The 15,713-nt window shown below is 42.5% G+C and overlaps 2 protein-coding genes across 5 annotated transcripts in view; one reads left to right on the forward strand and one right to left on the reverse strand.

Annotated features, from left to right (window-relative positions):
• Positions 1 to 4,444, forward strand: part of VPS35L (VPS35 endosomal protein sorting factor like) — a 100,180-nt gene extending 95,736 nt beyond the window's left edge. Inside the window, exons 30-31 of the mRNA XM_090023739.1 lie at positions 2,970 to 3,116; positions 3,601 to 4,444. Coding sequence (XP_089879865.1) covers positions 2,970 to 3,116; positions 3,601 to 3,699 — 246 coding nt within the window. The 3' untranslated portion in view covers positions 3,700 to 4,444. The remainder of the gene's footprint in view (positions 1 to 2,969; positions 3,117 to 3,600) is intronic.
• Positions 1 to 15,713, reverse strand: part of KNOP1 (lysine rich nucleolar protein 1) — a 38,138-nt gene that overhangs the window by 13,099 nt on the left and 9,326 nt on the right. For 2 of the 4 annotated variants that reach the window (XM_090023742.1, XM_090023740.1), the window contains exons 3-5: positions 14,877 to 14,945; positions 14,201 to 14,278; positions 5,495 to 10,476 (exon numbers count right to left, since the gene is read on the reverse strand). In XM_090023742.1, the coding sequence (XP_089879868.1) occupies positions 10,168 to 10,476; positions 14,201 to 14,278; positions 14,877 to 14,945 (456 nt within the window). In that variant the 3' untranslated portion in view covers positions 5,495 to 10,167. Of the gene's footprint in view, positions 1 to 5,494; positions 10,477 to 14,200; positions 14,279 to 14,876; positions 14,946 to 15,713 lie in introns of those variants that run through there. The other 2 variants (XR_016438660.1, XM_090023741.1) reach the window with 2 other exon arrangements.

Genomic DNA, 15,713 nt, shown 5'->3' on the forward strand with positions numbered 1-15,713 from the left:
TGCCAAAAAGTTGTCTCCCCCCTTGTGTTAGCCCATGTTGCTTTCTGTGTGGGCACAAGTAGACTGGTCTCCAAGCTGTCTGGTTTAAACTAGCTTGGTTATCTCCAAACTCCACTGTTGTGACAACAGCACAGACATATCAGAGGAAGCAACTCTCTGAATCTCCAAATGCCTTATGCTGCTTTTGGCACGATGCTTTCTGAAGGTGCAGATGTCAGTGGAAGACTGGCAGGTTTTACTGGAAGACTAGAATGAATGTTGGCAGCTCCAATCATGATGTTACACGGTATGAAAGTGTATCTGGTCTAAGATGCAAAAGATGACATTTTTCTCCATTTTGCAACGTTAAATGAAGATATTCTGATCTTTCCTGGAGTGGGTAGGACAGGAGGGCCATAGCAGGTTCTGGGGTCTTGCTTCTTTATGTTGGTGTTGTCGGCAGCATTGAAAGTCGATGGAAAATGCCTGCTTAGCAGGGCTGTTCACTATTCTCTTTGGTGTGGGAATTGGAATTGTTAGTCTCATGACTTACGCTGCTGCCAAAATCTCAGTTCATTCCCTTGTCTGTGCTGCCCATAAATATCCTCCCGAGCTGGAACACCACCCACAACCCCATCTTGATTATGTCAATGGAATTGGCAACATCCTGACATGGATTTCTCACTTTGGTTTCAGGTCAGTGCCATGTTATACAGACCTTCTGGAAGATCCTAATCCAGTTTTCTATGTTTCTCATTATTGTTTCTTTTTATATGACAAGGTTTGCTGCCTCTCCTCCTAAGACTGTGCGTCTCTTAGCTTTACGGTATCTGACACCTGACTGGATCCCCATCCTCTATCTGTGATTGTGTGCCTGCCTAAATACCTAAACTACAGACTGTCCCTTTTTTCTGATGGACTGTCCTGAAAGTTTTGCATCCTAAAGTGTATGTTGCATATTAGCTGAAGTTGAAATTAACTGGGACTGTGCGTGCGCACATACGCACGGACTTGTATATAAAAACAGCACAGTAAGGTATATCATGGGAGAGAGATCTCTAACCTATTTTTCTTGAATTCTGCCCAGGAAGCTAACTCTCCACTAAGGTTACTATTAATACTGTAAATGTGAAAGTGGACCTTTTTTCTCTTGAATCCAAATGTGTAAAATAGTACATAGCTGGTCACTCTGATTTGGAGGGGAAAATGACACCAATCACAGCTGAAAATAGTTTAAAATTTAAAATAGTTCTTTACATGTAGAAGACCACTAAGTGTGCAGTGTAACCATCCTGTATGCATACAGATATATAACATCATCAGACAGTCTTTGTTGCTTTTATTTTTTTCTTTCAACAGGATTGGTGTTGAACAAACTGCAGTGCTCAGGCAGTATTTCAGTTCTAATTACTCTCTGCCAACTCGTAGTTTCCTCAGAATTTGCTGTCTTCATTGCTAGTCTTCGGTTGGTGTAGTGTTACTGGGGCAGACCGAAGGGGCATGCTTGTGTCCAGGGATGGTTGCATTTTGACAGCAGTTAAAATGATGTTTGTAGGTAGGCTGCAAAAGGCTTTGGGAGCTGTTGAGATGAAAGGTCCTACAGCAGGGATAGGCAACCCCTGGCATGGGTGCCAGCATGGCATGCAAAGGCACTTTGCTTGACTTGTGCATCTTGGAGTGGATGGTGAGTAAGGGGCTGGGGCTGCGCTGCCACAAGGATTGGGCCCCTGGTGGCTCCCCTGCCATCCACCGCTGGCACGCCAACATCTTACAAGTCAAGGTTGTGGGTATTTTTGGCACTGCCCAAAAACATTGCCAACCTGTCCTACAGTATATAAATGTACTGGGAAGCTGTATGTTACTGTCACTAACATGAAGCGGGTATTTAACATGCTGAGTGACCTAGAATTTTTGTAACAAAATTTTAAGGAAGATGTACATCTACTGAAAAGGAGCCCACATGATGTGTATCAGTTTTGACTAACCTCTTACTATGTAAGTCAGTACAACATAATATTTAACTTTGCCAGTTCAACTTTTTATTCATTTTTTATAAGATTCTCATAAGCTTGTATAGCAGATCAACTGGTTAAACAAAGAATAGACTTCCCCTTTGTCTTGGGAATTTGCCATCAAAGTCCACTGGGCAGGACTGTAGGATGGCTCCGAGTCACTGAACAGGCATGTTGTCCAGAGTTTTTGGACAGCAGATTGGCATATGGCAGGTTTGGAGAACTTCCCAATGTAAAGAGCAGCATGAGCAAAAAAAATCATGAGTGGCAGAAAATTAGATGCAGTTGTAAAGATCCAGTATTATGCTGTTCTCACAATTTTGCTACTACTAGTTGCCATGAATTAAACCCACTGAATGGAAAGGATGGGACTTCGTAGGTTTAGTCCCTGAGGCCATGCTGCTGTGCCTAACACTGCTATTTAGTTGCATGTTCAGCTGGTAGCATCTTCTTTCCTGTCCTGTATTTAGCTGCAAGAATAAGGATGCTCAGGACAGGCCACCTTCTTTTTGATTCAATGCATGTGCAGCTGATTCTACTGGAAGTGATGGATCATGGGACTTTTTGAATAGTCCTGCAAGGTATTAGAGCCATTGCTGCACTCAGTACTGAGAACATGAAGAACAGCAGAGCGGTGGTGGTGCTGATGATGTTCAGGAGTCCAGGGTGCAAGCTGTCGAAGTACATAGTCCCTGAGCCCAAGTGACACCTGATGGAAAGACTGGAGCCGGGGCAACTTCTGTTGCACCCCCTCTTAGTCTAGAATTGGCTGAATGACTAGACATTTTTAGTCAAATTGTGGCAAGATTTCAGGGAGGACAGGCACCAAAGTCCTAGCTTCCCTTAGGACTTGAATTACAGAGCATGTGTCCAGGTGTCAGTGCAATGATTCCCTGGAAGTGTGTGATCTTACAGAATGTGACTTGTTTGCAGGCTGGCTGTAAAAGTTGTGTGTGCTTTTTTTTTTTTTAACTGCAGGCCCTGAAACGCCAGAGCCAATTGGCACTTTATTTCTTTAATACCATCCTAGCTCACGGAGATCTACGGAACAACAAACTAAACCAGCTCTCTGTCAACCTCTGGAACCTTGCTCAGAAGCACGGCTTTGCTGACACCAAGACCATGGTAAGGACAGCGAGGAGCGTGCCTTCTTCAGGGAAAAAGGGTTCTCTTGGTAATGTTTTATTGGACCAACTGTACTACTGGGGAAACATCTGATAAGCTTTCAAGCACAAAGTGCCTTCCTCAGGTCTTTGTTGTTTTAGGCATCTTTTACTTATAATTGTGAAAAAGATAACTGATTACTTTCCTTCCTTAAAATGAAAGCATTGTCATTTATGTGGAGCATATTGATTTCTTTAAAGAACTGTTTGATTGGAAGATGCCTTAAGAATGAGTCCTAGGTAACACAAACTCTTTTATATTTAGGCTGCCTGAGCACTTTCCTTGCATTAAAAAAATATTTCACCCTTCCATTCAGTCTAAGAGAACTGAAATTCTGGATGCAAGGAGAATAGTTTTCAGTACCTGAAATGCTTTCTTATGTCCATACAGAAATTCATTTTCAAGAAAAGCATATGTAAGAACTTGTGCTTCTCCTCTCTTCTAGGTTAAAACACTAGAATACATCAAGAAGCGAAGCAAACAACCTGAAATGAGTCATTTTGCCGAGCTGACATTAAGGCTCCCACTGCAGTCCAGGACCTGATGAATGTTACCCTTCCCAGGGAGTCATCTGTACAGAGGGGCGGAAAGCCAAGTCCATAAAATGTGGCTTATGCTGGGTTTTCATTGAAGTTTTAATGTATTTTTATTTTTAAGTTTCACTTAGAATGTAACATTTATTGGGACAAAGGTAAAAAGTTAAACTCCTGACATAAGCTACAATAATTTGAACTCTGTTTGTTTCCAGATGTGCCATTAAACTCTGATTTAAATACTAACATAGACCCAGTAAAGTGCATATTTAAAATTTATGATGGTATATAACTTTCCAGCCCCTAATCTGACCTGACTCTAACAAGAGAGGAAGGAAATCCACACATAAATTCAGAAGCCCCCGACTGCTTCCCATTTGCAAGGCAGCCTGTTCTCCTATGTGGAAAGCAATGTTTTCATATAACAGTCTACTTAAAGAAATCAGCACTAGTTCTAGTTGAGATGTATAGTTCTCAGATGCCTTATTTCGGATTGTTTCCAGCATTTATATGTCCATTTCCAGTAGAATCTGGACATGGCTGAGACACTACTCTTCTGGTTGTGAACAAATCTTCTTGTAATACATGGTTACAGACATGTTTATAGCTTCATTTTAATCTAAAACTGTTCTGTAATTTTCTTCCATTTTATCCAGCAATCAGTAAGTCTTCAGAGGAAAATATAAATGTATTCAGAGAAATTCTGTGTATTCAGTCAAAATGAACCATATAATTGAATAAAACTGTTAATGTGCAGTTTAGTTCATCTGTTTGTTCTTTTTCACTAATGCAGTCATCATGTGACTGAAATCCTGTGATTTGTTACCTTTGCTTTTATGCTGCCTAAAAATCCTACTCTACTGTTTCTCATCTTTGGCAAGGAGCCATGATACGAGGTTGCAAACTGCTGTTTGTGCTTTAGTTTTGGTTGTGAGTTCAGGTAATTTACTGAGCTAATTTCCAAGAAATGACTAGGAATGAGTTACATAATGGAAGCAAATTTTACATAAAAATGTTGCCTTGTGCAGAGGTTGGAAAATTATATGAAGGGGTGACTAGTTCACAGGAGTGAAATTTTGGAACAACTGCTCCAGGAGTGAGGGAATGTGTAATGTTTAATGTAGGTTGGTTGGTCTGGTATTTTAATTTGACTTTTCACATACTCTCCTTTATGATCCAAGTGACACCTTTGATTAAAACAAGGGGTTCAAAGCCCCAAGACAAGTCTTAGCTGGAGAGTGCAGGAGCTGATCCAGGCAACGACTGCAAGTAGTACTAGATCTGCAGTGTTTTTTCCTACTTGCTTTGCAGAGGTTCAGTATTTTCAATAGTACCACTTACGTGAGTTAAAAGTGGATGAAGCCTCCCTGATACTGAAGAAAAAAGGAAGTCGACTGATGTAGTGATTGGCCTGAGGTGGTGAATGACTGCTACAGTTGCCAGGCAACCACTGGATTCTGTGCAACATAATTTGACTGCGTAATGATTATATTAAAGGGTCCAGTTGTCGATGGACACAAACTGTCCATGCTGTAATACTGAGCTCACACTGAAGGGTTATAGAAGACTAAATGAGTAACTGGATGCTTAATTTTTAAAATGAAGTTTGGAAATTAGGTTTTTCAAAACCAATTGTGTAGGGTATGTAACTGTTACAAGAGTTTCTGATAGCTGCGCCACACGGAACGATCTGTGCGCTGCTTGTTCCAAGACCAGATACTGGAAACAGTCTGGCAGAAGCATAAATCCATATGGGCACCAGTGGCTCTAACTCAGGGGTGGGAAATTATTTTGGCTGGAGGGCCATTTAATGAGTTTCTGAGAGCTGTTGTGAGCTACACATGTAAAATCTTTCAGATGTTATTTTAACAAATTACCGATAAAAAAAAAATCATATATCAAAAATCAAACATCTACTATAACACACTGTCATTATTTTTTTTAAAAGAGACCTGGTTTAGGTTTTTTTGAGCAATGTATATAGAGATGATTGCATAGTAGCTCATCGTGTGTGTGTGTGTGTGTGTGTGTGTGTGTGTGTGTGTGTGTGTGTGGGTGTGTGTGTGGGTGTGTGTGTGGGTGTGTGTGGGTGGTAGGAGGGAAGGGAGGTGCATGCAACAGAACGTGCCTGGGCAGTGTGGTGCAGGTGCAGTCTGCCACCCCCTAACCTCGCCCATGCCTGCCCCCATGGCACGCTGCATGGGGCCAAACCCCACCTGCTCCTACCTGGGGCAGCCCAGGCCATATTCCCACCTCCACCCACCCTGGCTCCCATGCACAGCTTCCTGGCAGAGACGACAAAAAGCAGCAGAACGTGGCTACTTCTGATGCATAACTTCTATCTGCCTGGGCATGTTTTACCCAAAGAGCAATTCCTCTAGAATCCAGTAAATTCACACTAGGTACATATCTGCTCTACACATTTAGTATTGTACTGTCATTACTGGGCTTGCTGTTTCCTTGTACAGTACAGTGGTGATCTTTCTCTTCTAAGACTGCTGTGTAGAAAGTGTACAAGGATGCTTGTCCCTTTGGTTGCATGGCTGATGCAGGTTGCTGATACAAGGATAGTGCAAAACACCAGGATTGTACAGCTGGTACAGACAAGGAGACACTGCACAGCCCTGCACCCTAGTGAGCTCAGGCTCGCACAGCCTGACCTGTAAAGTGTTGTCATCCTCTGTTTGTTCTTAACTTCCAGCTTCCAGTTAAATCTTCCAAAGCACTGCAGCCACTTCCAGAGTTGCTGTCAGCCTGCAAATGATTTATGGCAGGTCCACAAGCAGTTCCCCAAACCTATCAACCACCTTCCTTGTTCTGAGTCCTTACTTTCTTTCACGCCTGTTAGTAAAGCAGAACTCATGCAGAAGATGTAATTAATGACCAGGCATTGGCTTAAAGGGACTGAACTAGGTCTAGTTTAGAAAGTGGTGGTGCCATCCCTTGTCACAACTAATGTAACACTTGGTGCATTGCTGCTTCACCATGCACTGTCTTTTATAGAGAAGGTGCACACATTGTCAGTAGTGGCACCAGCATACCTGTTTGTCTAAGCTCACTTTAATGTGCAGATTACACAATATTTTGTCTGGAGATCTGAACCAGGTTTACCCCAGTCTCTGAGCTCCACCAGCCAAGTGGAGCAGCTATGGGTGAAATAGAAACCGCTTGAGAGGGGCAGACAGATCCGCAATGGGAAGTTCAGTGTCGCCCCACAAATCCCCCTGCTTTGTGAATGGAGTTTAACAGGCTCCCTTACTAGCTGTGTAATTGTCACAGGCAAAATTTCTCTGATAACTAGGTACCTCTGAGCTAGTCTGGAAACAGGCAGGCATCAGTCTCATTTAAAATAAGCCAACAGGTGGTTTCAAAGTAAAAGTGAAGCTTAGGTACAAAGAATAAAAATGTTCACTATAAGATTTCATAGACATCAGGGCTGGAAGGGACCTCGGGAGATCATCGAGTCCAGCCCCCTGCCCAAAGGGCAGGAAGTCAGCTGGGGTCATAGGATCCCAGCAAGATAAGCATCCAATTTGCTCTTGAAGGTGTTCAATGTAGGTGCTTGAACCACCTCTGATGGCAGGCTGTTCCAGACCTTGGGGGCTCAGACAGTAAAGAAATTCTTCCTTATGTCCAGCCTGAAATGGTCTCGCAGGAGTTTGTGACCGTTCGACCTTGTTATCCCTTGGGGTGCTCTGGTGAACAAATGTTCCCCCAGATCCTGGTGGTCACCCCTGATAAACTTATAGGTGGCCATCAGATCACCTCTGTATATATAAATATATACAGATCTGTGAAAACAGTATAGGACTTTACTCAGGCAATGGAGGAATGTGGTGCTGCTGGTCACTACCTGGTTTTACAACACGCGTGTGGTTTCAAAATAATTGAGGTGAGACTCCATCTACCATGAGTGCAGGGGCCAGCCCGAATAAAAGTAGGAAGGTCAGTGTGGGTGTCTGCCCTGAAAAATTACTAAAGCTACTTGGCTCTGCTGTTCCTTCTGCTGGATGAATTGTGTACCTGACCACTGCTTTGCAGAACCAATTTAGCTAAGAGAGAATAAACTGGGCTCCTTGCTGACATGCATTATGGGCTCCTTACTCAACAGCATTATGTTCCAGCTGCAAGGCAATGTGTAAACCTGCCTTTAAGTGATACTCTTGGTTTTAAACCCATACAATCCCAGTGAAAGTAAGGCATCACTTAAAGATACAGATGTAAGTGCATTACAGTCCAGAATGTCTTCCTTGGGAGGAGGGGGCACTGCATGAGTTCATGTTTCAGCCTTAGCTTAGGGAGTTGACAAATCACCATATTTCCGTGGCTCATTTTGCACCTGTGCATATATAGCCCCTCTTGTTCTGATGAACATCAACAGCCAGGATCCCCCTACTTGCTTCTTAGTGTGATCCATGCCTTCCTTGAACACGTGCAGGTTTTACCCCTTTAGCAAGGAGATGAAAGCAGTTTGATGGTAGCCTGTGGGCCTGTGTGAAGCAGCTAATATTCACTTCACATTCAGCTGATTTGGGACAGTGATTCAATTCGGTGATTTGAATCACTGTCCCAATTCCATTCAGCCAAATCTCTGAATCAGCCAGGCACACCCCCCATCCGCTCTCCCAGCTTGGCAATGGCTGCCCCAGCTCTTTGAAAAAAAGCCCTGACTCACTGGGTGCTGCAGGGCTGGGGGATGATCTCTGTTGCCCCATGCTGCGTAGGGGACTCTGCATGAGCCCCCTGACCCCCCCTGCTATCCCAGCACCCCCCATGGCTGCCCCACCCACTGTGGCTCCAGCCCTTTTTTTTGTTAGAGAGAAAAACCCCTGGACTCCACTGTCCTGCACTGCATGGGGGGGCTCCGCGGGAGTCGTCTGAGGCTGCTGCAGGAGCGGTGAGTCCCAGGGTTTTTCTCATCCTTTTTTCTTAAAGGGCTGGGAGCTGGGGCAGCCATGGGGGACACTGGGGGAGCGGAGAGGGGCTCATGACAGCCCCCCATGCAGCATGGGGCAGCAGGGATTGCCCCGCCCCCCCCAGCAGCACCCAGTGAGTAGGGGCTTTTCTTAAATCATGGGGAGCTGGGGCAGGCAGGGCAGCCATGGGGGGGAAACTGGGGGAGTGGGCAGGGGCTGGGAGGCATCCTCCAATAACCTCCCCCAATTACCAGCTTGGAGTCCAGCTGCAGGTCCCTGCTGCAGCCACCGGGGACTATCTGAATCATCGAAGCTCTTCAAATCTTTTCTGAAGATTTGGACAGCTTCAAATCATTTCGGGCCTTTTAATTGGTCCCCTGATTTGATTCGGATTTGGAGATTTGGCCACCAATCGGGCTGAATCTCCTCTGAATTGAATCACTACCCAAAGCTTTGCACAGCCCGAATAGCCTGCTCTGTGGTAAGAGGAAAAACAATGAGGATCAACAATGCCTCAGCACAGCTGAGACTATCCAAACATGCTAGTAAGGGGAGAAAATAAATAGTCTCTTCTTGCAAAGTGAGCTACTCTATGGTGAAAGTCACCGGCATAACAACTGCTTACTCTGCCATGCATTTCAGAACCAGAGCTGTACTAAAAGTGAAAGCTCTTACTTTTCTTCTGCATGCTCATAACCATCGGCCACTTAACACTTAAAGCTTCTCAAATACCAAATCCTTCTGGTTTGGATCTGTGCATTTGCTCTATTCATGAATATTTATAACTGCATTTCATATTTTGTGCTCTCTTGTTGGGTTGTAACGCTACAGCTAGGAGATAATTCAGAGGTAAATAAATAGCAGTTTTATTCCAGTTGTTCTGTGATTTTAACTTGCACAAGTTTTGTATGGCTATGAAAAATTCCTTTGCTTCCTACAAGACTGTCCCACAGTTTGACAAATCTGGGGCCACATCTTGTTACAACAGTTTAACTGGATTTTGACCAGAAGCAGGAATTAGCCCTTAAAGCAAAGCATCAGAACATAGATTTAAAACAAGTAGAACAGTCAACAATGCTTGTTAGCTACAGGGGTAACACTAAACATTTAAGAAAGATAACGGTAACTTTGTTCGAAAAGAAGTAGCCCTCTGATCAGGTCTCTTTCAGAGGTACAGCTGCAGAAAAGTGAGGATTTTACTTAACCTTTGAGCCCCTGTAAGTCACTAAAATCTGTTTTAAAAAGAATTTACAATAGTCTTCATTCTAAAAAGTAAACAAATACTTACAAACTTTAACCTGTCCCCAGCTATGGCTGAAGCCTCAAACCTTTGCTGAAGGAGTCATGCTAGAAGACTTCCGGGCTGTGTTTGGGCAGGTCCCTATCCCCCGTGTGCACTGAGGCTTCTAGTCACTGCCTCACTTGAGGTTGTGTCAAAAGTTGCAAATTTTGTGTTGAACGTAAGTTTGAAATGCTCCGTAGCTTATTCCAAATAAACAGCTGTGGCAAGTAACAATCGAGTTTCCATGCTGCATTTTCATCCCTTCCATCATACTGCACAGTTCAGTCCTCAAATTTGATGGATCTAGAAGCACACTTGTCTATGTATATCTTTTTGCCGACAGGTTGGAATCCCAGGCCAACTCTTCTGTGGTGCTTCAAGTTCATGGCTTTCTCAAACTCCATATGCAGAGACTGCTTTAATTTTTCTTCCCCTTCCCTGCTCAAAGCCATGTTTGGCTTCTCTGTGATGGCTGGTGGATCTTGGACTGATGCAGAGCCCTTCTTAAAACCACCCATGAGTCTGAGGAACTTTGCTTTTTCATCTGACGTTTCAAAAGCAGCTGTGCTCCACTGGCCAAACTTGGTGTCCTGCAAAACAGAACAAGATTATTAATGAGGTTTTCCTTCAGTAGATCAGTAAAACTGAATAACACCAATGCAAACTGTTGCAATCAACAGATGTTCCAAGAAAATGCAGTATGCCAGGGTATGGCTACTGCTGCCATTCCACCTTCTTGCAGACCATAGGGCTTTGACTGCTGCGCTAACATTCACCCACGCTAACTGCAAATGTAAGGTCCTATGCGACAATGTGCTCAATCGCACACAGTACTTTGCATGCTGTAGCCTGCAATGAAATAAAGGAAAAGGTACAGCTACTAATTAGCCAGGCAAGGAGTTAACACTTGGGATCGATCACTGAATACTTGCTGCTGCTTTTCCAGTCCAGTCTGTCATAGATTACTACCATGTTTTGTACACTTATACCCATTGCCTGCAGTAGAGAAATTCTGCAGGGCAAGGAAAAAAGTTAAATATCACTCTGGCGTTGCTTAGTATTAAAGCCTCAACCCTTCTAAAGCCTGTGCAGAAATACTGCAGCACTGTCCACTGGTTTGCAGTATAGATAAGCCACTTAAGGGCAATTACAGAATTCCCTTCAACTACATAATGTTTACAGTCTGTCTTGTGGACTAAGGCCCCAGGCAAACCTCCAGAGATAAGCCAGGGTATGTTCAATAACTACTGTCTTTCTGAAGCCAATAGAGAACTGCCATGTCAAATGGAACAAAATGTGCTTAATTTTAAGAACATAATGAAAAAAAATGGGGGAGGAGTAGGGGGTAATCCCACAAGAACTCTGTAGAGCTGAGCTGTAGTCATTGCATCACCTGTATTTCCTGTCTTTGTCTTCAGTGTTTCTTGGCATTCAGCTTCTCTACCATCTGGACACCTCTCCATTCAAAGACGAGGGCCTTTACAGGCCACTCTTCAATTTTACTAACTAGTTTGCCATTTGTCTTTTCAAGAGCAGATTTCAGACTTGTCACCTTATGGTGAATACTTTTCATTTCCCTATGTAGATTTAGGCAGTACCAACTTTTTCTAATGAAGTTAGCTTTGCTAAGAACAGTGGACATTTCTAGCTATGCTCAGGTGGGGGTGGGGACACTGATAAATGTGACACTGGAGTCTGCTGGAGCGCACTAATTAACACACTCCTGCAGTCTCGATTAATCAAGTCTGCTTCGATGCACTGTAATTACTACATAATTGTAGTGCATTGGAGCAGCCTCACTGTACGTGTATAGGCACCCAATCACATGATTTCTTCCCCAGTTCGTTACTGATTATCTACTGCTCACAACAGAAATGCATCATTCATTCATAAGCCCAGCACCAATGTAGATAGTTAGTTCTCATTATTTAGCTCTGGATTTTGCTGCTAATGAAGGCAGGAGCTCCCAGCAGTTCCAGTGTTACATAGTAGAGCATCTCATCTAGGGTCCTCTCTTTATTTAGCTAAATCGTACATCTGCTCCTCCCAGATTCAGTTTTACTATGTGCTAAATGCCAAACTATTTGGGAGCTAAATTTAGGCCAAGCTGCCTAAGGGTAAAAGCAAAATTTCTACTTTTGTATGTATGGACACGAGGTTATATCGGAAGCAACTTTCCTTCTTCCCACCTCTGGTTTATTTAAGATCACTGCATTATCAGTTAAGCCTCTTTACCCAGGTCTTGAGGCTGGCCTGGGAGCCACAATGTAATTGCCAGCTGTTTTATTTTTGACATGACTGACACTTCAATATCACTCTTTGAAATTGGATGCTGCCTAGCTAAATGGAACTGTGCTGGTTAATTGACGCCTAATTAAGAAACTGAGAGCTGGATAAACTTTAGAATTCCACCCATGAATTTGAATTCAATTTATGTGAAAGCCATCCAACTCAACCCTTGGGTTCATACCAAAACCTTTAGCCTTACTGAGACAGCCAAGAAGTTACACAGCAATACTATACAAGAATTTCAGCATTGGCAACAAGCTACAAGGGCTTGTTATAAATTAAAAACATGTAATGGCCATTCAGCAGACTAAAATAGTGCTTTTAAAAGCAGGATTTCCGTAGTATGCAGTTTTTATCCTGTTCAAAGTGAAGCATCATTTCAATTTATATTTCAGCTTTTGTAGAAATAATAGTAAAGTTGTCACACAGCTGGTTCAAGCCAATGTCTGTGACACAGGCATGCTTGCTCTCTTACTCTGGGATGGAGGATGCACATCAGCACAGATGCAGAAATAATTACAGCTTTTCAAACCCTATAATTTTTTAAGGTAACTACTGGCAATTACTATACATGGCTTTTACTGCAGCATTTCCAGCTTGGTCTTTGTGAAGCTTACTAATTAGTCTTCATGGCTCCTATTCTTCAATGTGCTAATAACCACTGATAGATCAGCATCAAAGGACTGGGATTCCCTGACAACAATGTCATTTTCTGAATGACTTCAGAGTCAATTAGGCTGTTACAATTTTAAAGCATAACTTTAAAAATAAAAGCAGGGACTTCATTTCCCAGTCCTCCCCCTAAAGCTATGCAAAAATTTGCATGAGTGTTTTCTACGGTTTCTACCATTTGTTTGATGTGAATTCATACTTTCCTGGAATAGTGGCAGCCTATTCTTGCAGTCCAGACAGCTGAGATAATCCTGGCTATTAGTAAGGCCCCCTCCCCTTTTGCATCCTATTAGCCTCGGTAAACACAAGCTACTGCAGCAGCTGACACACGTTACATGCTAAATCTTCCTGGAGTCAGGGAGCAGGAAATGCGAAGGCAAGGAACTGAGAAGTGCCTGGGAAATGTGAACAGTTAAAAGATGACTGACTGGGTGGAGAAGGAGAGATCCATTTTTTGTCTTCTCACTGACCTGACCAAGCTTGAGCTGCATATCTAGCTGGAATTATTCATCTGAGACTTTCTTCCCCAAATACATTTGTCAAATTCTCTGTTCCCTCGGTTAAATGTACAGAGGCTTCTGTACTTTGACAGATACAGTCAGCATCTATTCAGGAATGACCAAATGCCTGCCAAGCTAACATGGAGACTTTAAAACACACTGGATGGGCTAAATGCTGCACTCAGTAGTTTGGGACTACCACCTTGCTCTATGCTTCCACTGCTGAAAAACCAGGTGCAAGTGGTTATTCCTTTTGACAGATGTCAGGGTTCAGCAATTCGCTCATTTTCCACAACTCATGGTATGCAATTTAAAAGCACCGTACAATTAGGTCAGATGTGTCTGTACTGGCAACCCACTGAAATCGCTGGAGTTATATCGGATTAACTTTAGTATATTAAAGCCATCAAGAATTACAGCATCACACTTCCAGAGTTTTCCTGAAGTTTCAAAAGGTTAGATTTTTTTCCAAATACAAGGGACATGCTGTTGTACTAATTCTAGTTCCAATGACAGCTCTATTCATGGACTAGTGTTATTTATATTCCACAATAAATAGAAAATGATTTAGCAGCAAATTTATCTTGGCTAATTCTCTAGAGAGAAGGAAAAATGCTACTTTTCAGGACTAATGATGGGACTTAGAGGTCCGTACAATCCCCACTACTGCTAGAGTTCACTAGTCTGCTCCCAGCCTCTCTTGAGATTGGACTAATTTGTTCTGTAGCACGACCTCAAATTTGCAATCAGAAGAGAAGCTGGTGTGCCAGGCAGTGCACGTGACTAGCATACAGATGGGGGGTTACTTTGGGCCATGTTATCTCATAAGAACAAGCTCTAAGTTCATACGTACAGATTGCACTTTGCTTCTGAAACCCCTAGTTTTGCCAGATTCTCGGTCAATCTCTTCTTGCAGGGCTTGCCTTCTCAACTAAAAGATGGAAAAATATTGCAGTTATTTACTGCCTGTAAAGAAAGTGTATTTTTGTGTGAACGTTTTACTAACTAAATTCACAATATAAAGATGAAGGTAAAGGCGGCAATCAGAAAACCAATCTCTATTGTTAGGTGCAGCATAAGTGCATTTTCCTTTTGCACATAGTTTCAGAAGGTAAATCCCCATTAGTTTCAGATATTACCATTTCTTACAAGTAAGCATCACACAAAGCAAATATTTTGCAGTTATCAATCAATATTAATCCTTCTGATTGCAGGTAACAGCTGGGCTGACAGGGGCCAGACTACCAAACATTCAATCTTGATATGCTACTTCAAACCCTTTTTACCTGTCACTTGAGATTTATGTGCTGGCCTTGGCCTGCAGAAGGTACAGTGTTTTCCATGTGCTAAGTAATTCTCTATTTTGTGTAGCACTGGCACAGACTGCCATTTAATTTTTTTTTATTATTGTTTCTTACTTGCATAGATTGTGTGTGATCATGCTCTTTATTAGGTATAAAGATACCTCCCTGACAGGAAGATATTAGGCTTTACACAAAACTGCAGAATTTATATAACTGAGACAATACCTTGTCTATATTTATTTCATCACAGTTTCCTTTTCTTTCCCCCACAACTGCTACATCATTCTCAGATTCCTGTAAATCAAGAGGGGAAAAAAATCCTATGTCAGTATGATTAAAGGTGTAATCTTGTTATAAAAAAGACCATTTTAGCAGAAAAAATTTCCAAACCCAGGCCACTGGCAATTAGTCACACAGTGCCCTGTGGACAACAGCCATTACTATGAAAAATGTCATTACACCAAAACCTTTTCCAGCCTCTGCCTATACAAGTTGAATCTTTTTACGGTGAAATATCAGTATGATAACATTAGCCACGCATTTCCTTGAAGTTTATTGTAATGTTATACCAGACAAAGAAATATCTACAGGAATCCGTAACAGTGACATTTCTATATGAGTCAGTTATGGAGCCCCTGTTAGGCGACCACTGATTTATCAAACCCTTTTTCTTGCTTTATAGGCAAAATCTCTTCACAGTAAATTTTTAGGACAAAACAGAGCACCATCATAAAGGTGGCTGTGATGAGATTCCGCCTGGATCTATTCATGTTATGTGGAATTTACTTAGCACCAAAAATAAATGCGAGAGCAGGCTCAGATGAGACGGACTAAAACCCAGTCAAGTATTAGGTAAGAAGAGACCATCAACTTCTAAACTGAAGATGACAGCTGATCCTGTGCAGCTTCTTGGAGAAGTTTTCTCCAGGGAAAGAGATCTGCTAACGCTTTGCATACCAGAAACACAACTTTAATAAAAGTCTCTGGACATCTGAAACCCTTTCTTCACAAGAGACTTATAAACCTCAGAGGAACACATTATAATCTCCTGTGCACATGCTG

This window comes from Crocodylus siamensis, chromosome 12, assembly GCF_052110815.1.
Source record: "Crocodylus siamensis isolate JL-2025a chromosome 12, ASM5211081v1, whole genome shotgun sequence".
NCBI lineage: Eukaryota > Metazoa > Chordata > Crocodylia > Crocodylidae > Crocodylus > Crocodylus siamensis.